This window comes from Crocodylus porosus, unplaced genomic scaffold, assembly GCF_001723895.1.
Source record: "Crocodylus porosus isolate Cpor-Errol unplaced genomic scaffold, CroPor_comp1, whole genome shotgun sequence".
In the NCBI taxonomy this organism is placed as follows: domain Eukaryota; kingdom Metazoa; phylum Chordata; order Crocodylia; family Crocodylidae; genus Crocodylus; species Crocodylus porosus.
In genome coordinates this window covers 19,754,881-19,781,479 of record NW_017728911.1, presented here as the reverse complement: position 1 = coordinate 19,781,479, position 26,599 = coordinate 19,754,881, and the positions used below count along the sequence as shown (strand labels likewise).

General features: G+C 41.6%; 2 protein-coding genes across 12 annotated transcripts in view; both read right to left on the bottom strand.

Annotated features, from left to right (window-relative positions):
* The window catches only part of MYO5C (myosin VC), a 58,391-nt gene extending 56,611 nt beyond the window's left edge, over positions 1–1,780 (bottom strand). For both annotated transcript variants that reach the window (XM_019533564.1, XM_019533565.1), the window contains exon 1: positions 1,723–1,780. In XM_019533564.1, the coding sequence (XP_019389109.1) occupies positions 1,723–1,749 (27 nt within the window). In that variant the 5' untranslated portion in view covers positions 1,750–1,780. The remainder of the gene's footprint in view (positions 1–1,722) is intronic.
* A 3,872-nt stretch (positions 1,781–5,652) lies between these two features.
* Positions 5,653–26,599, bottom strand: part of MYO5A (myosin VA) — a 193,418-nt gene continuing 172,471 nt past the window's right edge. For all 10 annotated transcript variants that reach the window (XM_019533553.1, XM_019533557.1, XM_019533559.1 and 7 more), the window contains 9 exons: positions 23,538–23,631; positions 19,911–20,057; positions 19,366–19,520; positions 17,760–17,849; positions 16,602–16,752; positions 13,229–13,511; positions 12,294–12,468; positions 11,050–11,130; positions 5,653–9,374 (listed from right to left, as the gene is read on the bottom strand). In XM_019533553.1, the coding sequence (XP_019389098.1) occupies positions 9,222–9,374; positions 11,050–11,130; positions 12,294–12,468; positions 13,229–13,511; positions 16,602–16,752; positions 17,760–17,849; positions 19,366–19,520; positions 19,911–20,057; positions 23,538–23,631 (1,329 nt within the window). In that variant the 3' untranslated portion in view covers positions 5,653–9,221. The remainder of the gene's footprint in view (positions 9,375–11,049; positions 11,131–12,293; positions 12,469–13,228; positions 13,512–16,601; positions 16,753–17,759; positions 17,850–19,365; positions 19,521–19,910; positions 20,058–23,537; positions 23,632–26,599) is intronic.

The window sequence follows — 26,599 nt, the reverse complement described above, 5'->3', positions numbered from 1 at the left end:
GCGGAGACTGAGGCTCCAGGAGGGGTGCGTCTTATGGTCCGAAAAATACGGTATGTATGTGCTTTACCTAATGGACTACTTGCATACCTAAATTAAGCACATAATTAAGCATTTGTAGGTCCTTTGTGTATTTTTATTTAAAATTTTTGAGGTAAGAATGTCTCTCTGTCTTGCATGGTACAGACTGTATCATATCACCAAATATTTAAGTCTTATTTCTTCCTTTTTATTTAATTTTTAACAGTAAAACACTTAAGTAAAGTTGTCCTCAACTCCTGATATAGACACTGACATATAGGAATCGGAGATTCAAAAATAATTTATGAGTAGTACTCCCTATTGTTAAGTTTCTTGTACTAGCTCACTGAAAGTTATTACATATTATTTAGCTATGAACTTCTTGCCTGGCATAATACAGTATGCACCCTTTGGAAGGAAACAGAAATCAATGTTTAATGACCTAGTTTCAATCCTGTTTCGAGTTACGTTGTTGGTCTAGAGTAATTCAGTTAAGTTCATTAAGAGTTCTTAGGATTTACAGCAGCTTAAGTTGAAGTTAAATGCAAATCCGTAGAAGGAACAGAAAATCAGTCCAGCAAATATAGCATGGTGGTGCACTTCCCTCCTAAATATACCACAGCCCTTACAACCCAACTCTGCTGTGCCATTCAGTAGCCCACGTACCGGCAGCCAGGAAGGTGCTTTGCGTGAAGCTTGCGCCTCCAGGGCAATGCAAGTCACATTTGTGGGGAACAAGAACTGGCCATGCAGTCTGCATTTATTAAAATATACATAAACTTCATTTTTCAGACCCAAATCACATTATAAAGGTAGATAATTTCTACAGATTAGAGTGGTGATGGGACTTGCAAAGGACGCTCCAGTATCAGCTGGGAGGAATCCAAGTCTCAGCATTCACACTATCATTTATGCTTCAAAACAGTTTTCTCACTTCCCTAACTGCGTTACCTACTTAAACAGCATGGACTTGCATAAACCTCTGTGTTTGCTAATTAAAACAGCCCGGAAGGCCTTCACACCTATACATCACCTGCAGCAGTCCTCCACTGCCATACAGGAGGTACGCTTGCGATTCACTAACCTGGGTAAAAAGACACAAATCCTAATGTGCTGCCTACTGCTTACACGGTAACAAACTCTGGCTACCTGCGTATGAGTGATGTGATGTGCATAAATCCCCAAGCAGGTACAAACCCCTCAGTCTCGCTTTGCTGCAGCCTCCCCACCCTCTGCTCTCGAGGTCCTCCCCACGCCACTTAGCAGTCTTTCACTTCAAGGCCTCTTAGTCAGCCGTCACCTACTCCGGTCCCAGCACCAGGGGAAACGCAGCAGGAGCAGCAAAATGTGGTCCCAAGCAGCGCAGGGGCACTGCTGGTGTTGAGACGAGCGCGTCCTCTGGTGACAGCAGGGCCTGTCCTCGGCGGCCCGCCCCTGCCCACCTGAGGGGGGTCGCGCTACGCATTCAGCGCAGCCCCTGGGGGAAGTGCTTCTCGCGGGATACAAACGAATGAAAGAAAGACGGAAGACTGCAGCAAGCGGCTGGCGGACAGCGCTGGGGCCTGAGCCCTGACCCGCTCCCGCCCGGCGGCTGCGGCCGGCCCCACGCGAGCCCATCACCCCCCGCCTCAGCCCCGCTACAGTTGTGGAGCGGAGACCACGACCCCGGCCCGGCCCGGCGCGGCCCGGCTCCCGCCCGCTCACCTGCGTGTACAGCTCAGCCAGCGCCATGGGCGAGCAGCTGTGGCAGGTGCTCCCGGCCCGACCCCAGCAGCGCTGAGGCGAGGCGAGGCGGGGAGGCGCGAGACTAGAGGCCGCCCCGCCCCAGCACTGTCACTGCGACCCCGGCCCGGCCCCAGGGGCGCTGCCGCGGGCGCCCAGCCCAGCCCAGCCCAGCCCGAGCGCCGCCTCCGGACTCGTGTGAAACATGTCTAGACGAGGTCCGGCGGCACCTCCGAGGCGGTCGCGGTGGCGGCCGCGCCGCGGGCTCCTCGTGGCGGGGAGGATCCGACGGATCTCAAACCGCAAGCTGCGGCCGGGTGAGGACGGGCTGTGCTCTCGCTTGATGGTGGAGAGGAGATTTTCAAAAGCACAAAGGACAGGAAAAGAGTTTAAAACGAGCCTTCAAAATAAACAAGTGCAACAGTCAGTGCATACCTCAAAGCGGAAAACCAAATAAAATGTCAGTATTAACTTGCTTGACTTTCATAGGTATTACTGTACACGGAGGCACTAGTTTTGTGCCTCATTACAGCTGTTCATACCAATGGAACAATTTATCTTGGGGAAATCTTTAGGAAACGCGCAGCATGCACATAACAGCCTGCCCGCAGGAGGGATGCAGTCCCGCTAGGGGAAATGCTTTACTCGACTTGGTGCTGGCCACAGGGGAGGACTCCGTTGTGGGGGATGTGCAGGTACAAGGTAACCTAGGGGGTAGCAATCTCCTGTTGATAGGATTCACTATCCGGAGTAAGGTAGGAAAAATAACTAGTAGGGCAGAAGTGCTAGACTTCTGGAAGGCCAATTTCAGTGAGCTCAGGAGATCGTTTAGAGGGGGGCTGAGGGGTAAGAACATGGGGAGTTGGGAGTTTCTTAAGGGACTGATGCTGCAGGCACAGAGGGGCATCATCCTTGTACATATAAAGGGAGGCAAAAGAGCCAAGAAACCCTCTTGGCTGAGCAGGGAAATCTAGGAGAGCCTACAGGGGAAAAGAGAGGCTTACAGCAAGGAACAGCCACCAAGGAGGAGCATACCGCTTGGCTGGCGCTTGCAGAGAAGCAGTGAGGAAGGCCACAGCAGAAATGGAACTCAGGCTGGCAACAAAGACTAAGGGTAACACAAAGTCCTTCTTTAAGTACATACGGAGCAAGAAGGCAGCACAGGTAACATAGAGCCGCTACAGGATGGACTAGGGCAACTCGTAAAAGATAGGATGGACAGAGCTGAACTCTTAAATGATTATTTCTTTGCATCTGTGTTCCTGGTCACGGATACAAACGCTCCTCCCAACAAGACTTCGGTCTGGCTTGAGAGAGATACCAATTCACCAACCGTTAGCGCTGACCTGGTGAAGGGGCAGTTGGAGGGGTTGGACATATTCAAGTCAGCAGGCCCCGATGATCTTCACCCAAGGGTACTAAAGAAATTGGCCAGCGTCATAGCAAGACCACTGGTGAAATCGTTTGAGTGCTTGTGGCACTCAGGACAGGTCCCAGAAGACTGGAAAAGGGCCAGTGTGGTCCACATTGTCAAGAAGGGGAGGAAGGAGGACCCAGGAAATTATAGGCTGGTTAGCCTCAATTTTATTCTTTGCAAGACCTTAGAAAAAAGCATAAAGGATCACATTTGTGGGGGGCTAACAGGTAATACAATGCTAAGAGGCAACCAACATGGGTTTATAGCAGGCAGATCCTGCCCAACTAGCCCAGTCTCTTTTTATGACCAGGTTGCAAAGTGCTTAGATGCAAGAGTAGAGGTAGAGATTATTTACTTGGATTTTAAAAAGGTCTTTGACACAATTTACTTGTAAGAATTGGGTGCAACACTAAGTAGCTGGGATGTGGATTTTTTCACAGTCAGGTGGGTGGAAAACTGGCTTATGGGATGCACAGAGTGGTGGTGGATGGGTCGGTTTCTACCTGGAGAGATGCGGGCAGTGATGTCCCACCAGGCTCTGTCCTTGGACCAGTGCTGTTCAGTATCTTCATCAGTGATGTGGACGAGGGTGTAGAAAGCACTCTGTCCAAATTTGCACATGACATGAAATTATGGGGTATAGTAAACACACCAGAGGGTAGGGAGTGAATTCAGGCAGATTTGGACAGACTGGGGAAGTGGGCAGAACAGAACAGGATGCAGTTTAACAAAGGTAAGTGTGAAGTGCTTTACCTGGGGAGAAAGAATCACCAATACACCTACAGACTGGAAAATACCATTCTAAGTAGCACAGCAGGGGAAAGGGATCTTGGGAGTCATAGTCGATGCAAAAATGAACATCAGTCACCAATGTGCTGAGGCAATAAGTAAGGCTAACCACACTCTGTCATGCAGTAGGTGCATCACAAGCAGGTCTATGGAGGTGATACTTCCCCTCTATGCAGCATTGGTGAGACTGCAGCTGGAGCACTGCATCCAGTTTTGGGCACTGCACTTCAAGAGGGATCTGGATAACCTGGAAAGGGTTCAGAGGAGGGCCACTTGTATGGTTGCAAGCCTGAGGGTAAGATCCTATGAAGACAGATTGAAGGACCTGAATCTGCAAGAGAAGGCTTAGAGGTGATCTTGTGGCTGTCTACAAACTCATTGGGTGGGGTGGGGGTCAGCAGGGAATAGGGAATACTGTTTACCAGGGTTCCTCTCGGGGTTGCTAGAAACAACAACCATCAACTGATGAAGAGTAGGGTTAGATTGGACATCAGGAAGAAATTCTTTATGGTGTGGGTTGCCAAATTATGGAATGGGCTTCCAAGGGAGGTTGTGCTTTCCCTTACCTTGGAGGCGTTTAAAAGGAGATTAGACAAGCACCTGGCTGGGGTTACTTGACCCCTGTGCTCCTTTCTGCCCAGAGCAGGAGGTTGGATTTGATGATCTAATTGGTCCCTTCCGACCCTAGAAATCTATGAAATCTATATACACACACCCCACAGAGATAAAACTAACTCCCTCTAAGGTTAATAGAAAAATTCCCAATGAGTTGGATAGTGCTATTGTGAAATTGCTGCATTTTTAAATTTACCATTTGCTGACAGGGCCTGTACACCATGCTCACCAGACCAGAGGCAATGGGAACTTGTAAACCTTATTAAGGGTTAACCTATCTGGAAAATAGGTGTGCTCAGGAAGTTCACTGAATTAGGAAAAAGTTAGCCTCCCAACTTTTTCTGCAGGGAGAGTTAAACAGAACAAAGGGACAGACACGATAAAGCTAGCATATAAAACAAGACTCACAGTACCACATAAGCAGCATTAGGTCAAAGGAAGAGTTGGCATACTTCCATAACAGAGAGGGGAGAGTAGCTTAACTGCAGGACCAAGGAAGATCAAAGCAAGCAGACTGACTTAGGGCAGAGATATACAAGCTTCATGTGTTGGACACAGCAAAGGATCAGACTGCTTCAGAGCAGTGGGTAAATCAAGGCAAGGGACTACATTTTGGGTTTATTATTTTGTCTCGATTTGTGTATTTGTATCTAAGTGAAGAGTAACTAGCATTATAATCCTGTGCAAAGTTTGTGTGTGCAGTGAGCGTGCCATATCTCCCATGTGCCACTGGAATATTAACCTGAAAACTCAATTGCCCACATGACTGAAGGGCATGGTGAAACTACTGACAGTCTGAGGGGACTAACACTGCTCTTAGGGGATGAGGAGAGCTGGGCACATGGACAGCAGTGTCAGAGAGTTTTAGAGAAGAAACAATAATGTTGCAGCCTATTTAGGCCAACTGCCGCTCCCCCCCCCAAGAAAAAAGAAAAGAAGAAAAACCCACAACAAAAACAAAAACAGGAAACCCCCCAAAATGAGAGCATTTGGGCCTAGTACACAGGGTCCTAACACATCAACCTATAAGGGTCCAGCTTGTCTGCAATGGTCTCATATTTTACGTATTCACAAAAACCAAAAACAGAGTCTTAGAGTTGTATTTTTATTTGGACATTTTTTTCAGTGATAGCTAATAGGATACAGTGTTTATGATGCACACATTTACTAAGTACAACATCAGACACTACAACAGTTCAGAGCTTATGTCATTCTGATATTGTTTTGGTTTTCATCTATGTATTGTAGACATATCTAGTGAAAACCTCTGTTTAAAGGCTTTATTATCAGATGTATTATCAGCATCTTAAAAAAAAAAGACATAATTCTCTCTTTTTTGTATGGCATTTTTTAAATGTGTATTTTGAAATTTTAAATCTTAAATGAAATAGACCTTCATCCTTCAAATGCTGGTGTTTCTAAGTGGGGAATAAATGTTAATGGATATAAATCAACTTTCCACAAATGTAGTATACCTCTGTTCTCCTTTTCTGATCAAGTAGACTATATAATCACACTTAAATGAAGCAAAACATTTAAGTATTTCAAGTTTCATCCCAGATTAAAGTCTGGGTAGCAATTTGCTAAAATTTGACAGGAGCTTACATCCTAAAAGTCTGACTAGACCTCAGTGAGGTAAATATTGTGCAACATCTTTAGGCTAGTTGTGTATTTCAAAGGGGACATTGACAAATTAACTTTTCCAGTATCCAACAGAATCTACCATACCGATAGATAATAAATTAAAATATAAAAGATATGTCCACATTAAAAGAGCGTAACCATGATTCAAAGGAAAAGGAAAATTGTTAAAGGAGGCTTGTGTGTTAGTTCCCATGGTTATTTAGAGACCTTAAACCCAAGGTAAAAGATTTTTTTTTTTTAATATAATACACCATCACTAAAATTCTTACTTCTGAAAAGTGCATGTAAAATACTGTTATGTAAAATATTAGATGATTTACCAAACACGCATCTATTTCAACTTAAAAACATTTTCCTTTAAAACATGTCAAGCAGCACACACTTTTAATGTGATATAAAAGTAACACCAGTTAAATCACTGAGTTTACGGATAATACCTATAAATAACAACTACTTTGTTAAGGAAACAAGATACAGTAAGGCTTTTTACAGGTAAACAGATTTTAAAAATAAACAAAAATACATTTTAGTCATAGTTTCATATGCTGAATGTTTGAATACTAGATATATATATTTATGATCTACAGTAAAAACATACTGTAATGCCAGTTTTCTTTCAATAGGTGTATAAAGATTTTATTTTTCCCTATTTCCTGGTTTTACACTGTTACTGGATGAGACTGATTTGTCATTACATAGTAACAAATATCTTTTGAAGTTTGAAACGTTAATACGACATGCCATTATGCTGTATTTGGGGACAACATACAGTACTGTTCATTTCAGAAATTAAACAACAAACATATTTGAGTGAAAAGCTTTTGGTTTACTTTGCATAAGCAAATAATTTAAATAATTTAGCAAAGAGCATCCAAAATATAAAGATGCTTCTTTTAAGGTTTCTGAATTTATCAGTAGTGAGCAATAAGCAAAAAGTGGCATGCTTTTAGGAAATAAAGACATATGTATTTCAAAATGGTACTGAAAAAAGGTCAAGCTTTCTTTATTACACATTTTATCAGCCACCATATATAAAGCTATATGTCTTTCTCAAGGAAAACACAACTGAAATTTACTGGTCTCCTTTACTGATAAAAAAAAAAAATTCTTTAAGGTTGCAGGTAAACTGGTTAGTATCAGCACATTCTAACAGCGTACCTACAGATTACTTCTCTATATTTCTGAAGAAGTTAATGTTAACATTAAACTTACTAATGTTTATAATACACTAGAAATATTGTACACAAACGGAGTAATGCTTTTTTCATATGTATATTGAACCATATGTCACTGACCATACCTTTTAAAATTCAGAATCAGAAAGTTAAGCAAGGCCTCCGACTTGTTGCTGCACATTTTGAAATTTGAATTCCACACTGGAGCAAGGTCTGAGACTTTGGGGGGGGGGGGGGGCACGGACACGTTCTCTCTGACAGAAAGCACAGTACCAGAACAACTCATTTTGCCACTGCACTTTACATCTTTACAGTGGGGAGTGTCAAACTCATTCAGCTCTTCCAGGCCAGATCTGAACCTACTTCTGGTAGTTGAGTGAATGTTGGCGGCAGTGGGGCAAGCAGTGCTGTGTCAGCTGAGGCAGCTACAGTGATTAACACTTGACCTGCCACCGCCAAAACACATCCCCAGCAGGGCTCTGTATCCAGGATTTTGGCAGAGGGTCTCACCCCTGCTCACCCTGCCCCACAAATTCCTGGCCCTTCCAGGAGCCCAAGCTGTATCTCTGACACCACAGAATACTTTACAGAATACTTTATGGAACCTGTTAAAACTATTTTTCATGCATGCACTATATGGACAGACACAGAAGCTTAGTTTTCAAAAAGTTTCTCTCTCAGTTATTCAGTGTTTGGTGTGTGTTTTTGATTGCCAGTATATCCGTAAAGTAATGTGTTGGACTACTCAAGGAATTCTCAATCAAAAAATGTCTCCTTTCAATTCTAAGTATTTGAGATGATATGTCAAAAAAGGCAATGAAAAAAATGGATGATGATATTGAAAATACAACACTGACACTTCAGGGGACTACAAACGAACACAGGAAAAGCTTGACAAACTACAAAATCTAAATAAATACTAAAAAAATGATTGACGTTTGATCATTTTGCCTCAAGACACTGAATATTTTTAGTAAACTACTTTTAAGAAAAGATAGCTTTAAAGTAAACTATCGTATAACTTCCAGTGTGCTACTTGTGCTTAGTCACCATTTTTCTTTACAGATGATTTCTTGACACTTGCATAAATCCAGTTAAAAGAAAGGATTGCACTGGACTGTAAACAAAGTCAATAATAAAAAAAATGAAGTTTCATAATATTTAGTGCCTAAAAGGATACTGTCGTACATTTAAAAGAACACAATATGCAGCAGCAATTTAATAGGCTTAGTAAACCACTGTACTAACAAATGAACACCTATGTTATACCATATAGTAAGCTGAAAGACTTTTTAAACACTCCATAATTTGTCATAGTGACAAAAATAAGGAAGCCAATTAACAAATTATTTTATATTCCCAGTTTTTGTTTCCCCATTCCAGTTTTGATGATTTAAAGATAACAGATTCTCAGTGACTATGTATTCTACTACAAAATGCCTTACTTAAGTCCTCTATTTATAGCATTATGACTGTCCTTATCAGTCCTCACCTATGAGTAGGTCATGAATGGATTTTAATTTACACTATTTAAATATGTTACTAAAGATCTAAAAATGTCTCTATGCAGCTGAAGACACAATTTTTGCCCAAGACCTATATGCATATTCTGGAAACATAACAAACAATATGTCTGCATAAAAACAATAACTGATGCAAATAAACACTTTCTATCAGCTTTTTTGCTGCAGTACAGTTTCATAGTTTTCCAGCTGCCCAATACTAAAGGCCTAGGCATATACATATTGCTCTTTCAAAAAATGTGTTCTCAGTGGCTCACTATGTTTTAATGGATTAAGATTTCAGACTCAATGTCAACAGCTGACAGTGCATCTTTAGGTTCAGACACGCAAGATGAATCCTAAACCCAAGCTGGCTGGAATTTGAATGGTTTCTAATGCAAGAGAGGATGGGTTAAATGGAAAAGTAACAGGAAAAATATGTTTAGCATCCATTAGCAACTGAGGTGAGTCTTTTCTGTCTCGTAAACGCATCTAAAAGGAAAAGAAATAGACAGAGTTATTATTTGACCTCTTGGAGAAAGCAAATTAAAAATAATCATGCTGAAACTAAGTAACTTTATATATATATGTAGATACATATAGATATAAAAAACTGCTCTTTGTAACTGGAACATAAGTGCCATTGAGTCAGACTAATAGTCCATCTAACTCACTACTCTGTAGATGCTTTAGCAGGAGAGCATATGAATGGGTATATATATGCAACATGGATCAGCAACTTTTTGCTGGCATGAGCCAAAACTGACCATCGTTGCAGACCACAAGTCTTTGCCCTTCCTGCCCACTCCTAGAAACCAGCTGTCTATATAGAACTTTGCTTCAGATTCCCACTCCTCTGTAGTGAGGAGAAGCCCAGATGCAGCAGAGCAGCAGGCTCCACAGTACACGGGGGCACTGCAGAGGATGCAGCTCTCTGCCAACCTATCCCTCTGTTGGAGTGCACCTCTGCAGGCTTGATCAAACACCTTCCTGGGTTCCTGGGTTAGGGAAGTTGGAGGAAACATCCCAGCCTGTTCCGTTTCCTCACTATTAATGGACCCATGATCTATGAATTGGTCTAGTGCCTTTTTGAACCTGGCTATATTATCTGCCTCTACAACCTCCTGTGGCAACAAGTTCCATAAATTAACTGCACACTGCATATGGAACAGTGTTATTTCATTTGCAGTTACCACTACTCTGCCAACCTTAAATATTCTTTTGAGAAAGCAAATAGTAAAGAGAAACACAAGTTCTTGAAGAAGGTTGATTTTCACTGAATCTTCTCATGATAAATACTATTATGAAAAACACAGATCGTATACATTTGGCGACTTGATATGGACCCTTTGAAACAGTTGTACCCACAAGCTAATGTGGGCTTTGAGTAGCTTGTGGCCAGTATATTTTTACTTTAGATTTTTTAGATTAACATTTAGATTTTTTTGAAGAAGGTGGCAAAGAACTTGTCCAGGAAATGTTAATTGAACTACTTATAGGGCAAACAACATGATTTTGTTTCATTTCAGTTATTTGGTTAGTCTCCTCTTTTATGCTAAAAATGCCATTATATTCTCAGCAAACCCAGAAAGACCACTTAATTTTTAAAATTGCTTTTTAAATTGCCCACCCTTTGAAGTTATAAAATGCTGCAGTCAGTATTTTCTTTCTTGTTAGCTCTTTCCAAAAAGAACCACATTTAAAGCTTTGACATGACTGGCTCAATTTTTTAAGTCTTCTCAAATTGACTTCTTGTGTGAATACATCTTGAAGAAATAGACTTTAAATTTCAGCACTTTCACACAATAAAATGTTAATACTTGACAAGTGGGAATTACTGGAGTGTGCACGTGCAAAATTACACAAGAACAAAAGGAAATAATTTGAAAATCAGGCATAATTAATTCATTTTAAAAAGTATAGAAAAAGTGATGGAAGCAGCAATAAAATATTGCAGTTCATTTAAATCTGCAAATAGCAATCAAAATTGTGACTGCTTAAAAAAATCCCATAACTGGTTTAACTTTTAGGTTAGAAGAAAAAGAAATGCAACTAATAAGCCTGCTTTACTTAGAATAGATTACTGAACTTTATGGCATAACCCATTTTGGTTCACAATCTTGTAGAACTATCTGAACAATTTATGGTAAAAAAAATATGGTCTTACCTGTATCGTACGTATAAATGATACCAAGACTCTTTCTTCAAACTCATTAACTGGAGTATACAAATTCAGAACTTTTACAATCTGCAAAAAAAGTAACAGTTCTTGATTCAGTCTATGGAACTACACATCCTGTTTCTAACAACATTTAAAAATAATTACCTTTCAATAGGAGTTGTTTACAATTATTGCAATTTATTTTATATATTTATTATATATTCTTTTAGGTTATTTATTTTAGCTTACTTATTTATTAGATTTATATGCTGTCCTCCCCAGAAAAGGCTTAGGGCAATTTACAATAAAAAAACAAGGAAAATTATAATAAACAGATGTTATGACATAAAAAGTTTAAGACTCAGATTGCCTCCTTTGACTGTGCGCTTTCTTGAGCAGGAACCACTGTTCTTCATGTTTGTATGGAAAAAGTGCTCAGCACACTGCATAAACTGCCAGATAATACAATAAATAAAGAATAAGTAAATAAATGTTATTTTATGCCCACTAAAAATTAATAGTTTTGATACTTCCTTTACTGAATTTTGGTTCAAGACTTAGGACTTCACCCTGCTCCTGTGAAAAAGGGTAAAAAACTGCCAGTGCTTTCAAAGTGAGCAAGTTTCTGTCCCAAATGTAGGACTAAGTCCCAAAATCAAGAAAAGGGACTTCAGCAAAAATAGTTAAAATGATAGGACATAAATGTATTTAGCCCAAACACAATTCTCTGTAACTTTTTTCACATGATTCTCCTTAGAATTTTTGAAAGTAGAATTTTTCCCTATAATGCAAAACCAGCAGTATTTCTGCACTTCTGATCAGAGTTCAGCAGTTCAATGGCATGTGGTAACACAGTGGATTTGCATCTCTTTCTTGCTGCCTCTATATTGTCAGAATCAAACCCTGAGTAACATGGGTTTTGCACAGATTTTCATTAGGGATATGACTTTTTTAAAATTAGGTATTGTACACGTGTAACTATTTTAAGAGGCGAGAATGCACACACATCATATTCTGAACATTGGACAATCATTGTGATCTGCTTTTTCCTCCAGGTGGAACTTATTACAAATGCTAGCCTCGAGAGAGACAATTCCCTCTTTTCCTCCTTCTTAATTATGCTATTTACAACAATAAGAGACTAAATATTCAATCCACATGTGATGGGAGCACAAGTAGACCTACAACATGCACAGCTTTGGGGCACATTCTAATGTAGCAGCTGACTAGATGTTTGAGCGTTGGATTACCTGTGCAGTAGTCAGAGCATTGCACATTGAACAGATAGCTTCTGCATCTTCATCTGTTTTCTTTTTCACCTGCAACAACTGTGCAGCCTGGATGAGAGGCTCCAGTGTTTCTTTAGCCCCACTATTCATCAAATTTTTGTCACGCAGCCATTCTTCAAGTTGACTCACGTTGTACCTGTTAAAAGTGAAAACCTTTTAGACTTGTAAAGTCTGACCAAATCAAAGAGCTTATATTTTGTTTCACTAATGAATATTCTTTGTTGCTGTTATGCACTTCTCTCATACAGGGCAACTCTTAATTTCCCTCAATTTTATTTTCATGATTAATTTTTCCAAGACAGGAAATTTTTCCTTAATCAAAAGGATCAATGTGCATGGACAGAAGAGCAGGATTTTGCCTCTATAAATGTAGGCCAAGATTTTTAAAGCACTTAGGGGATTTGGATGCTCAGTTATCAGAAAACAACTATGCAAACAGTATGCAAATAAAGAATTGAACAACAGACATCAAATTCTACAAAAAAATAACCCGGGGGAACAACAGTTGGTCTGACCACAGTGTCCATCTTCTGAGCTACAAACCCTGAAGGAATCTGCTTGAACAGTGAATCTTATTTGCCATTCCCCCTAGCTTTGCAATAGCTATCTGTGGTCTATCTGAGTTGGTGTGCTGATGCTTACTTGTAGGATGAAAGGGAAATAATGTTGCTCTCTGCCCATTTCCCACCTATGCAAGCCTTGCTTGCATAGCCAAGAATTGTACTTATATTAAATAATGATTCTTGATTAACAAGATATTGAGAGCAGGAAACCTTCAAAACCAATGTAGGAGAGTCCAACATGCTTTTCTTTGAGATGGAATAAATGTTAAAAGTACAACTGTTACTAAACAACTATGTGGAATTCAAGGACTTCATGGCAATTCAATGACTTACCGTATCTGCATTCCTTTGCTCCAGGAACACATGTCCTTGCGCAGGAGAAGGTTATTCAGGGTCACAGCCCCAACGATATAAAACATCTGCTTGACTACCTGCTTGATCAACTCTGGATCCATTCCATGCTGACACATCACTGAGTGGAAGGTATTCAGCTGGCGAATGATAGAGTCCAATGTGTAGGTCCCTTCATCAGCAATGCTGGATGTTCTCTTTCGCAGCCCTGTTGGCTTCACCCCTGAGACCCCTTGAATAGTTTCATGCTCCAGCATCCCTGAAACTATATTTGATTTATGATATTATTACTAAAGTTGAAAAATGCCTAAAAGTAGACATGTTACAAAACAATTCTATTAGTTAATATATGTGCAGTGAGTAGATGGAGTTTATTACTGGACATTATATCATATTGATCCAGCATTGTGTTAATGACCCTATTTATTTATTTATTTTTTTTTTTAACAGAATCTAAGCTTCCAATGAGAAAAGGGTCACTACCTCTATAATAAAAAGAGGGCCTGATTGGGGCTCATCAAAGCACTGTTTTCCTGAGTTTTTAATCAAATAAGCAACAGCTACGTGGGCCCAACTAATCTAAATGATATATTGTCATGTACATGTCAATAGCGTCTTAAAAGGAATATACTTTACATTTAATTGATTTTATTCCGAAGTCCACAGTAAATAATTTTCATTTAAAAATCTCTGTGAAATCAAGAATATATACACTTACATTCAGGGCTGGCCTTGAATCACCATCAAGGCCTTGGTTCAATCATCTTGAATCACCATCAAGGCCAATCAGGGTTGGCCTTGAATCACCATCAACCATCCAGTGACACGTGAGCTGCCATTCCCTATCTATATTATAACTTATTATTTACACTATAGCAGTCCATTTTTGTGCTTCTCATTGGTGAAGCACAGCCATTCTAGTGATCAATACACAGATTGCTTGTCTTTCCTTCTGGACACACTTCTTCCCAAGAGCAGGAGAGAGAGGAGGAAGAGAGAGTGGGGTCCAGACCAGAAGTCAAAAACAGAGATTGTGGGGTCTTGTTGGCAGACTTGTTTTGGACTCCTCTCTCTTCTTCCTCTCCTCTCTGCACAGCCAGCTAAGTTCCAAACATATCAGAAAGGGACAGGGTAGGAGGTGTTGCACAGCAGACTCAATCTCATATTTGAAAGTGAAACTTCCAGAGTAAAGCTGGACTGCTCCTCAGACAGGGGTGGGCAAAATTCTATCTGGCCCGCGGGGCCCCTAAAAAAATTTAGAAAATTAATATTTATCTGCCCTGGGCTGCCTGTCATGCGGCCCTTGATGGCTTGCCAAAACTCAGTAAGCGGCCCTCTGCCCAAAATAACTGCCTGCCCCTGTACTAGGAGTTGATCTAAGGGGTTTGCAGTATAGGTTTTTGGCAGGTACAGGCTTTAGTGCAACCCTAATCATCAATGCAGACGTACCCTCAATGTCATTATAAGTATTTCACATATATATATAAAAAAAGTGGGTCAGGTGGAGGAGCTCCTTACCACTGCAAGTCCCGTGCCATCATGGGGAAGCCTCCCCCACCCGCCTGGCAGCTGCCAGGGTAGCATCATGGAGTTGTGCCCCTTGCTGATGCCGAGTGGGCAGGGGGTGTTTCGACATGGCAGCGCAGGGCTCTCAATGGCACAAGCTTCCCCACCTAGTTCCACTCTGCCCTGCCACTCTGGATCCCACCCACTGGGATATTGCTATATTGATATACCAATTGAACACAATGTTGTATTGATATATTTACAATTTTACAGCCATCCGGAAGCCTACCGGTGCCTCAATCACTGTAAAAAAAAAAAAATTCTAAGTACCTATAAATTTTGGCATTTGATTTTGGGTTTTTTATCATAGAAAAATCAGAGCTCCCCCTTGACTCACCAGGACGCAGGTCCAGGCCCCTCATTCCCCAGCCCTGTTTGTGCCTCTCATTTCCCAACCACAGCCTCCCCAGCCCTGCTGGTGCCCCTCACTCCCCACCCAAAGCATCCTGACCCCCCCGCCCTCCCTCCAGCCCTGCTGGTGGAGGCCCCCAGCTGCCAGGACTATGAGGCCAGGGACCCACGTCTGCAGCCCCCTGCAGCATCTCTCGAGCCCTGGTTGCTTCCTGTGGGAGTCAGCAGCTGCTGCAGGGGAGTGGAGCACAGAGCCTTGTGGGTGGCATGGCCAGAGTGGAGCTCATGAGGGTGCAGGGGCCTGCCTGCTGCAGGCTCAGGGCTCCCTGCCCTGTGGCCCTCCTCCTGGGGCCTCTGCAGCCCAGTGGGTGGGATCCAGAGTGGCAGGGCAGAGCGGGGCTCCACCAGTGGGAGCCCTATGCTGCCATGCCAAAGCACCCCTGCCCGCCTGGCAGCAGCAAGGGACACAACTCCATGCTGCTGCCCTAGCAGCTGCCACGCGGGCTGGGGACGCCTCCCCATGATGGCACGGGGCTTGCAGTGGCAAGGAGCTCCTCCACCTGGCCCTGCCATGCTGGATCCCACCAGCTAGGCTGCAGAGGCCCCAGGGAAAGGTAGTAGGGTGGGAAGCCTAAGCCCACAGCAGCCAATCTGTATCCACCCCTGCCCTGTGCACAGATCTGAGGGGCACGTGCCCCCCTGGAAGTGCATACAGGAGCAGGAAGCCAGCCTCCCCCCTCTCCCCCACTCCAGACAAGCTGCCCATGGCCCTATCCCGCTGCCTACTGGGATCCTACAGCCATGAATTCTGGTCCCAAGGCCCCAAGCACTGCCCAGCTGGGCAGCAGTCCCAGCCCTGCCCAACTCCCTCCCTCCCTCCATCTGTCCTTCGCTTCCTCTCTATGGGGGTCTCAATCCCCCTCCCCCCTCTTACCAGACTTACCTGTGGGAGCTGCTCTCCGGGCTGCCTGGTGGCCATGTGCACGTGTGAGCATGCACACACACAGTGCCCCCAGCCCGACTGCCCTCCTCCTGCTCCTTCCAGCTCCTTGCAGGCTGGAACTCTGCCAGCCTGCAGAGAGTTTGTTGCATAAGTGGAAAATCTGCATGTTTCTCCATTAAAATGAAAAATCCATGCTTTTCTTGGTTAAAAGGGGAAATCCACAGTTTTTTCCATGGGAAATGGAATACCTGGATCCCTGTTTATGAGGTACATCCACCTATTCTGTCACCGTCAAAGGAAATAGGATAGTTATGCTTTTCCTCTTACCTGATTTCTTCTTCTCTGCAGTGCTTGTCACCTACAAACAGTACTGTAGGGCTCTTTAATATAAAATTGTACCACGTAAAATTTCATACAGTACCGTTCTCATTGCTAAAAAAGCCAAAAACGTCGCTTGATTATCCCAGTTGCAAATTTAGAGGAATTTTGTCTTACCAATCATTGGTTGCAGAATATTTTCCAACACTCTGACAAGCTGCTGGTAGATCTGAATTGCCAAGTCACTCAGCACTTGTCTGTATTCAGCCAGGTCAAAATTGGTGAGGCAGTGTTCATTCTGACGAGGTGTATTATTCTTCATAAACCCCTGAATTCACAATACAACGGGAGCAAATGCATTTATGTTTTATATTATATTTTATATAAAAGTAGTATTTATATTTTAATCACACTATGGGCAAATAATACTTTTTTGAAAAAGATACTTACAGCTTCCCTAAGATCCCTTAACACACTTAATCTGAAAGTTGTTTTTTCCCCTCACACTTAGCACTGGGACATGGATTTTGGGTGTCTCTTGCACGATGTCTGTCTTCTGCCCTGAAACTTCAAGAATCTTATGGAGGATCTGGCTCTGCCCGCTTTTTGGCAGGTGAGGTATTTCTCCCACTCAAACTCAGAGAATTAAGGTGGCCCATTCTGGCCAGAATCCCTCCTATAATGCCCAGATAAATTTGTAGGATGTAATAAGATAGGCAGAACTTGGTTAACATATTTGAAATCTGTCAATCACAGCAGAATTAAGGGTTATATATCCCTTTACAGGGAATGCCACAACTTTTTAAACATCAAAAATTGTAGTGAGAATCTTTATTTTGTGTAATCTGAAAATGGAGACCTGCAGCAACCCAGTGCCCTTCGTTGTGATGCTAGATCATGATGTAGATCAGTAGCACCACCTACTGACTTGTTATCATTACTGTCAAAAAAATCTGGAAGTTAGCCTAGATGTGCCAGCTTTGAGATCTAATGAGAACACATATTGGAGCTGTGTTTGTGATGGGGAAAAGTATAAAGGATTGATAACTGTCCTGTGGACACTGTACAATCCCATTCTGGTCTATAAATCCCTGTACTATGCTACCCTGTGCCTCTCTTGATCAGCTTTGAACAATCAAACAATGCAATAGCTTTGTGACCTCACTTCATACTTTCAACAGTTATCAAGCCAAGACGCATCAGAATCCAGGTTATTGGAGCTGAAAATTTAGTGCCCTTATAAGAGCTGCACCCATTTTAACAAAAGAGTGAATTAAAGGGAAAGATTTAAAGTGCAGCATATAGTAATATATATTTTTAAAAGGAGTTACTTGCCTCTTCTCCACTATACTGCTTCAAACAGTGCAAAAATCGGCAGGTGTTAGACAGCCAGAAGGAAACTGTTTCAAAGTCATCCCCCCTTTTCTGAGGGCAAAAACAAACACATTTGAATTCAGATTGATAGGCCAAGTTAAAAAAGAAAATTGTACCAAGAACAGAAATAAAAATTAATATCATAGATCTATTTTGTCCTGCTAGCTGTATCAGTACAGTAATGACAAGGCTAGTTTTAATTTTTCAGCAACATTATTTGAAAGATCTTTTTTAAAGAAGTCATTTAATTAAAATAGACCTCCATTGTTTGTTACACTCGTAGAGCTCCAAATATTATTTCCCCTCCCCGTTTTATCTGTTTATATTCTTAGACATTTTTCTCCCACAGCATGAACTAAGCTGCAATCAAAGTGACTGTTTTTATTATGTACTTTATTGTATGAAAACATCTTTTGTCATGTGACAGCATTACCAGGGTTAGTACAACCAAATACAGGCAGCAGAAATAATGGAAAACAATGCAGAATTTTAAGGCTTTTCTCTACCACTTTACAGCAGTTTTGGTAAACCTCATAGGTGTCACCTTAGCCAGAGAAAACAACCATTAAAAAGTTAAGTATCCTTTCTGAAATCTAGAACATATCTCCAGAAAAATTAAATTCACAACCTTCCATACCATATGCCATAACTGATATACATTTTGTTTTCCCACATATGTTGCCTTAAAATCTGTACAACTGATGTTTACTAAGCCTTTTCCAAAGGTATAGATTACTTAAATATCTTACACATTCATGGTAGCTTTTGTAGAGCAACTGAAAATCTCCACGATGCATGGAGAAACTACCAAGAGCAGTGATTCTCAACCAGGGTGCCAGGGCACCGTTAGGAGATGAGCAGATAAACTAAGCAGGTAAGTGCAACTTCAGGTTTGCCCGTCTGATCAATCCCCATCCCCACTACTAGGAGGTAAGCACTGTAATGTATAAATTCATTTTTGAAATTGGGTGTCACTTATTCACAAAATTTAGGGGGGTGCCTTGATTCCAAAAAGATTGAGAACCACTGACCTTGAGGAAAATCTTTAAATGTGTTAATGTTGGATACATGCCATCACTAGCCTAAATCTTTCTAGTAAGCTTATGGCATCATAGACTTCAGCAGTTATTTATTGCCATTAACATGAGCTGCAAACACAGATACAGATCAGTGAATCTCCCAACCAACACAGCAAGTAAAATGCTTTGGTTAGTGTTCTGGAGGACTGGGAGGGATTTATGAAAAACAACCAGACGTACAAGTCACTATGTGCATGAAGTTACATTTGTACAGAGGCTGGTATATAGGGTCTTGAGGATCAAACTAAGGTTATTCTAAAATATATTTTACTGAATTGATGACAGTATATTGTGAAACAAATTCTGTTTATAGCTATAATCTGCAGATAGATAATGTTGCATTTTTGAGACATGCAATTATCTGTGAGAAGGTCTTACTGATTAGAAATCCAGAGCCAAATCAGTGAGTTTTTTGTTTTTTCTTAAAAGAAGACAAAAAGTAAAAGCAGATTTCAAGTAACAATTTCTACAGAACAAATGAAACTAACCTTCAATATTTTTTTGATGCCATTAATAGTAGAAGTTAGCAGTGACCTCACTTTTTGATCATCATTAAGATAGTCAGCATGCCGGACACACATGAACAAGATATAGGCTGGTAGTCCCGGGATCAGATTGACTGCCACACCCCGTGGTTTCAGATCTTGGGATAAAACAAACAGTTTTTTATTAAGTCTAAACTCCTTGGACAGTATCATGTTTGGCAAATATAACTCTCCAGTTAATCAGCATAGATGCAGGTAATAAAAACTCAGTAAAAAAAAATTTTTGACAAAGGTATTGAATCACGAAAAAATGGCCTGTTAAAACTATGTTTTAAAAAAGATACTGTCAATATCTAACCAAGAAGTGAAATAATGTTACAATAAAGAATTACACAATTGGATTACTTCATTAAGATATTTCATTTTCCTCTAAAACATTAAGTAACCTAGACACCGTCCAAATTGAAAAATCAACAATAAATCAATCAGTTACCAGGTAAATCATATGTCCCTATATAGTGTCTTTTGCAAATGGGGAAGATACTTACCTAAAATAAGATTCTTGATCAGTTTTGGTTCATCCTCCTTCTTATATTCTAACATTCCCTGGAAGTCCTTTTCTTTCCGTGGAATATTAACTGGACGAATAGGTTCATCAATGATTTGTCCAGGTGAAATATTCTCCATCTGGCCCACTGTATGAGGGGGAAAAAAGAGGCAACTGAGAAATATTTTTTAGTGCAACCTTTACATGTCAGAAATTCCTGTGTCCTTAATCAAGACCAATGTTGTATAATCAAGGAGTGTTCTTATTTGGCTTACTGTAACACCTACTGAAGCAAGTCCCATTGAGCAAAGATGCTTATTCCCTGATAAAAACAACTTAGGAATACTTTCTTCCTTTGCTGAAAAGTGGAAGTACTTGGTCAATACTTATTATTATATATCTCAACCTTCCTGCCAGTGATCCCAGTGCAATGATGGGAAACAGTCCTTTTACACTATTGATAGAAATCCAGAACAATGAATTAGCATTGATTTGCTGAATTCTCCTCCACAGAAGTGCAAGAGGCAAAAGCAGCTTCAATCACATACTTGCTTATATTGGAGGATTTGCTGTTACTCACACCACAAAATACTAACATTCTTCAACATTTGTCTTTGTTCCAGTAAGTGAAATGGTGCTACAAACTGTTTCATATCTAACACTTACATAAATTAGTTTCTCCGTGTGGCACAGACAAGAACAATATTTTCAGAAACATTTTCATAGGCTAAGCTATTTAATCTGCAGGGACTGACCCCATATTTGGTTTTTCTTGTAGGCAATCTCATCCAGGAATGAGTAGGATTTAGTTACCCAGTACAGAAACATTATGGCTATGCTTTTTATTTGCCTCATCTTGACAAGGTTAAGAAGGACTATTTAAAAGGGTATGGGAGAGTTAATAAAAGAATATAAACGGGAGAATCCTTATTTGAGGAAGGAATAGTGGGTGGGTGTCATTACTAGGAATACTGTAATAGCATACAGTAGGCAGAAGATTACTACATGTGGGCAGCAGCAGGTTGCCATCCCTGCTTGAAGGAAGCTGTCTGTAGAAGCCAACAAATTGGGACTGTAGCACTCTTTTGACTGGAGGCATAACTTAGACCAGCGGCTCCCAACATTGGGGAGGAACAACCGGCACCATACGTACAGGTTGGGGAACTCCCCTCTTGTCAGCACGGAGGCGGAAAAGGATCTCGGAGTCATCACTGACTCCAAGATGGACATGGGCCGGCAGTGTGGGGAGGCAGTCAGGAAGGCCAACCATACCTTGCCAGGCATCCACAGATGCATCTCAAGCAGGTCCAAGGAGGTGATCCTCCCGCTCTATGCGGCACTGGTCAGGCCACAGCTGGAGTACTGCATCCAGTTCTGGGTGCCGCACTTCAAGAGGGATGTGGACAGCATTGAGAGGGTCCAGAGGAGGGTCACTCGCATGATCAAGGGACAGCAGGGCAGGCCCTATGAGGAGAGACTATGGGACCTGAACCTGTTCAGCCTCCACAAGAGAAGGCTGAGGGGGGATCTAGTGGCCTGTTACAAACTAGTCAGGGGGGATGAGCAGGCATTGGGGGAGTCACTATTCCCCCGAGCACTGCCAGGAGTGACCAGGAATAACGGTCACAAGCTGGCAGAGGGCAGGTTTAGGCTAGATATCAGGAAGCGCTATTTCACGGTCAGGTTGGCTAGGATCTGGAACCAATTTCCAGGAGAAGTGGTGCTGGCTCCTACCCTGGGGGTTTTTAAGAGGAGGTTGGATGAACATCTTGCTGGGGTCGTTTGACCCCAGTATTATTTCCTGCCACGGCAGGGGGTCAGACTAGATGATCTACTCAGGTCCCTTCTGACCCTAGAAACTATGAAACTATAACCCAAATCAGGGTCACAGCAGGGGGTCTGCTCCTTGCTCCGCCCCTCCTGCCTGTGAGGCTCTCTCACTGCCACTACCCTTGTGATCCTGGCCTGGCCCGAGTTCTGCTGGTGGTGCTGGGGGCGGGGGTCAGATTTAGGGTTGCAGCAAAGAAAGGCTGGGAGTCACTGTCCTAGACACTGATTAGCTTGCATAGTTTTAATGAAAACAGAAATTGTGCAGTGGCAGAAGATTACTACATGTTACTGTTATGTCTGTTTCTGTTATCGTTAATCTTATTTCAATAAAAAACAGCAGATTTTCCACTCCATACCCACACTTCCATCAATTCAATGCATCTCAAGACAAGGTAAGCACTTAAGAATATTATGAATCTGATAAGTGAACCTAAAGATCTTTTCTTGCAGGGAGACAGAGCCCCAGACTTCAGCCTGAATGTCAAAGAGATGCCATTACTTAAAATATGATTATTATTCACTGTCTAACATTGAATGTATTAAATGCAGTACTTTTCAATACTGAAAGCACAAGAGTCTATAAAGGTCATTAATTTGAATCTTAGTGCCTTATCAAATAAACTGGTTAGCGTGTTTAAATGAAGAGATGCATAAAAAATTTCTGAAGGATTAGTATCAAGATATAATTTAAAAACATCCTTCCACTTGTACTTTTATTAATCACTTTTAGCAATTAAAAAGCGATTAAAATGCTTAAAATTCACACAGTCTCAACAGCCTTGGGATCTTAAAATTGGGACTCACTTTAACTTCCATAAAATATACTTTTGTTTATACTGCTCCAAATTCACATTCAAGTATGACTATCAACATTAAAACAAAACCTCAAGGAGAGGGGATCAATGCTAGGACTATAGAAGTCCATGTTTAAATTAAAAGGTCAGACATTTATATCTGCCAAGCTCTGTTATAATTATTTTATTCTTGATGAAGATGCAGATATTATACTTGGGGAAAAAGAGAGGACACATGTACTGCTTAGTTTGCTCTGTCCTTCAGCTGACCACCCATCCCCTTCATTCTTAACTATCAAAATTAACCACGGCTTTAAGAATACAGCTGTCCAACTTTCAGGAAGTTAGGAGCAATGTGCTGCGTGGGCTGCATTCCTGGGGGGCTGTATAAGGTGTGGACTGCAGACCTGGAGGCTGCTCATCACATGGGCAATCCCCACTCCACTCCACCTGCCTCAGCCATGCAGACAGCTTGGCTCCACGCTGCTGCATGCGCAGAGTACCTCCCATGCCTCATGGCTATGTGCACCACCCTAGACCTCATGGCTATGTTCAAGCACCCTAGACCTCCCCTACTGCACTGCCCCAGTCCCCTGAACAGGGGTAGGAAGTATGCCAGCAGTGGAAGGGTGAGCCTGAAGAGCTTGGTTGCTGGAGCAGGAGCAATGGCAGAGGAGTTGGGGAGGGGTGCAGTGGGGGCAGGAGTCCATGGGCTGTGCGCTAACCCTTTAGAGGCCACATGAGGCTCACAGGCTGCCAGTTGGACAGCTCTGCTTTAGAAGATGGTATTAAAAAGAATCACATAGTGCCCCTACTCTGCAGACAATTCCCACTATGTTTCAGTTTCCTTATTTACTTAGTTGCTACTTAATGCAGTGCACACAAAGGATGGGCACCAAACATATACAGTGCCAGGATAGCTCGGGTTGGTGCCAGGACAGCTTAAGTTCAGCAGGAAGTAAAATAACATCTTTTCCCTCTCACACAAACAAAATAACAAATACCTTCAAGTTCACCAATCTTTTTGGCAAAGACTTTCAACTGCTTTTTCAGTTTGCGAACAGTCTTGTCCTGCTTTTCAAGTTGCTCCATTAAATCCTGGAAATCAAAAGAAGAGATAATATTCAGGTACTGGAAGACTTTCATACCATGTGAAGCAGACACAAAACCAGCACTGTGAGCAATACAAAAAGGACTGTGAGAAAAGCTGAAAGGTGGTGCCACCATCTGGCTGGAAATTGCAAGCTGGTACAATGCCTATAATTCAAGCCAATCAATATTGAAAGTATCGTCAAGTTGCTTGCAACATGATGAAGGCAACTGTTCTTATGCGAATCTGTTTTGCACATGCTCAGGTAACTATGTCAGTGCTTATGGTGAGAAGACGTTTTATTGCAAACGCATCTACTTGATGCTTTCTTTTCTTTTTCTTTCTACTCTTGGCCAAATGATGCATAAAACTCATTTCCTTCAACTCCACTACTGACCTTTATTCCTGCATTATCTATACCTGCCTTTACACCTAACTTCATCCTCAGAAAGTGGAATAGGTTTAATAAGAAAGGGGTAAAATGGGAACAAGACCTATTTTCAACTTGACCATAGAAATGACATAGTTGTTGTAGTCCTCTGGCATAACCACTGCCTTCTGTAATTGAGTTTATTTAGACTGCAAAGTCATTGGATCATAGGAAGGTATGACTGGAAGGGGCCTCACAAGGCCATCCAGTCCAGCCCCCATGATGAACCATTCCAGCCAGATTTGCTCCGTCTAATCTGCTTTTGAAAGTTTCCAGGCATGGAGATTACACAAATTCTCCAGGTAACCTGTTCCAATGCCTGACCACTCTCATGGTCAGAAAGTTCCTCCTAATCTCTAGCCTAAATTTTCACTGCCAGAGCTTGAGGCCATTGTTCCAAGTCCTGTCCCCTACAGCCACAGAGAATAGCCCATCTCCATCTTCCCTATAATCACCCTTCAGGTAGTTTAAGACTGCTATCAAATCCCCCCTCAGTCTTCTCTTTTCTAGGCCAAATAACCGTAGTTCTTTCAGCCATTCCTGATAAGTCTCACTTCCCAGGCCCCTAATAATTTCTGCTACCTTGCGCTGGACTCTTTCCAAACTGTTCACATCCTTTTTGAAGTGCAGGGCCCAAAACTGGACCCAATACTCTAAATGAGGCCTCACCAGTGCTGAATAGAACAGAAAATCACTTCTCTTGACTTGCAGGTGACACTCTTAGTAATACAACCCAGGATGCTATCGTTTCTTTTTGAGCCCATTGTTGGCTCGTATTCAGCTTATGAGTCCACTGTAACCCACAGGTCTGCCTCTGAAGTATTGCAACCAAACCCTTCATTCCCCTGTCCGTATTCGTGCATGCAGTTATTCTGTCCCAAGTTCAGGACTTCACACTTGTCCTTGCTGAATCTTATCTAGTTGATTGTGGACCATTTTTTCAATCTATCCAGGTCATTCTGGATCCTGGCCTTGCCCTCCAGAGCATCTGAAATTCCACTCAAACTTGCTGTCATCCAGAAATTTGCTAAGTGTTCATTTGATCACATCATCCAAATCATTAATGAAGATGTTGAACAATAGTAGAACAGGTCAGACCCCTGGGGATCCCTACTTGATACCTCCTCCTCCTACCTAGACACTGAGCCAGTGCAGACTGCTCACTGAGTATGATGATCAGTGGTGTACCAATGGGTGGGGGGGAGGCGTGCCAGCTGGGCCCTCCAGGAGGCACTCAGTCCCCTGGCAGCACTTCCGGTTTTACCTAACCCTAATCCCGCCTCCCCCTGCAAGACTGGCCGTGAAGGGTGGGGGGCATGCGCAAATGCAAGTATTGGGCCCCAATCACCAGAGACCCACAGTACACCACTGATGATGATTCAACTAGTTATACATCCAACTTAAGTATTTTCATCTATTCTGTATTTCCTTAGTTTGCTAAAGAAGTCATGGGAGACTGTGTCAAAAGCCTTGCTCAAGTCAACATATACCATGCCCACTGCTTTGCCCTCATCCACAGAGCCTGTCACTTTATCATGGAAAGAAATCAGATTGGTCAGGCATGATTTGCTCTTAGTGAATCCATGCCGACTGTTCTTGATTACTGTTCTTCTCTAGTTGCTTCACAATGAATTCCTTGAGGATCTGCTCTATGATCTTTCTAGGTATAGAGGTCAGGCTGACTGGAGCATAAACCACATTTTTATATTGTATTTGTATAGCATCTAGCACATGGGATCATGGTCCATGACTGGGGCTCCTTTGATGTTACTGTAATATAATTAAACTTACACTTTGTGTGTGGTCCCTAATATAGATGGCAAGTACTTCAGGGCAGCTATCATTTCTCATTTTATCAGCATGACTTATAATAAAGAATATTTTAATTTTAAAAGTTTTTAATAATTTGTCAGAAGCCTCTGAAGACTAAGTGAATGCAGAAAAGCTCAAAAGTCAAGTAAGATAAAGTGTATTAAAACAATTTAAAAGAAAACAACCCTCTTCCTGAAACTTAATACTCCCTTATGTTAATGAGGCAACACATGCCATCTTCACCAGAAGCATCCCTCACAGAAGTTCTCTCAAATATCTTGGAAAATATTAACATATATCTTTGTCAACTTGTGGGAAGCAGGCATAAAACTGGTCTTAATTATGCCCTAGAGAGTTTATTAGCTAAGGTACTGCAAGTGAAAAATATTTAGCATAACAACCACCATTAAATAGAAAAATTAGATATAATATTTCTATTAACATTAACAGAATAGCACATTTATTGACTGAAGACTGACTTAAGGAATTTAACTTCAACTCCGCAACAAATTTGGTGGCAGAAAACACGTGTCTTCATGATTCCCTTCTGAACTAGCTAAATAGTCATAAGCTTCTTTTTATTAACAAATTAAATCTTGTAAGTGAATTTATTTTTCCAAGTTGAGGAACTATATCCTTAGAGAAAAAACTAGAGTGTTTTGATTCCATTGTCTTTATCATTGATGAATTTTACAATTTCAAATGACTGTTCAGTCCTACAATTATTTATTAAC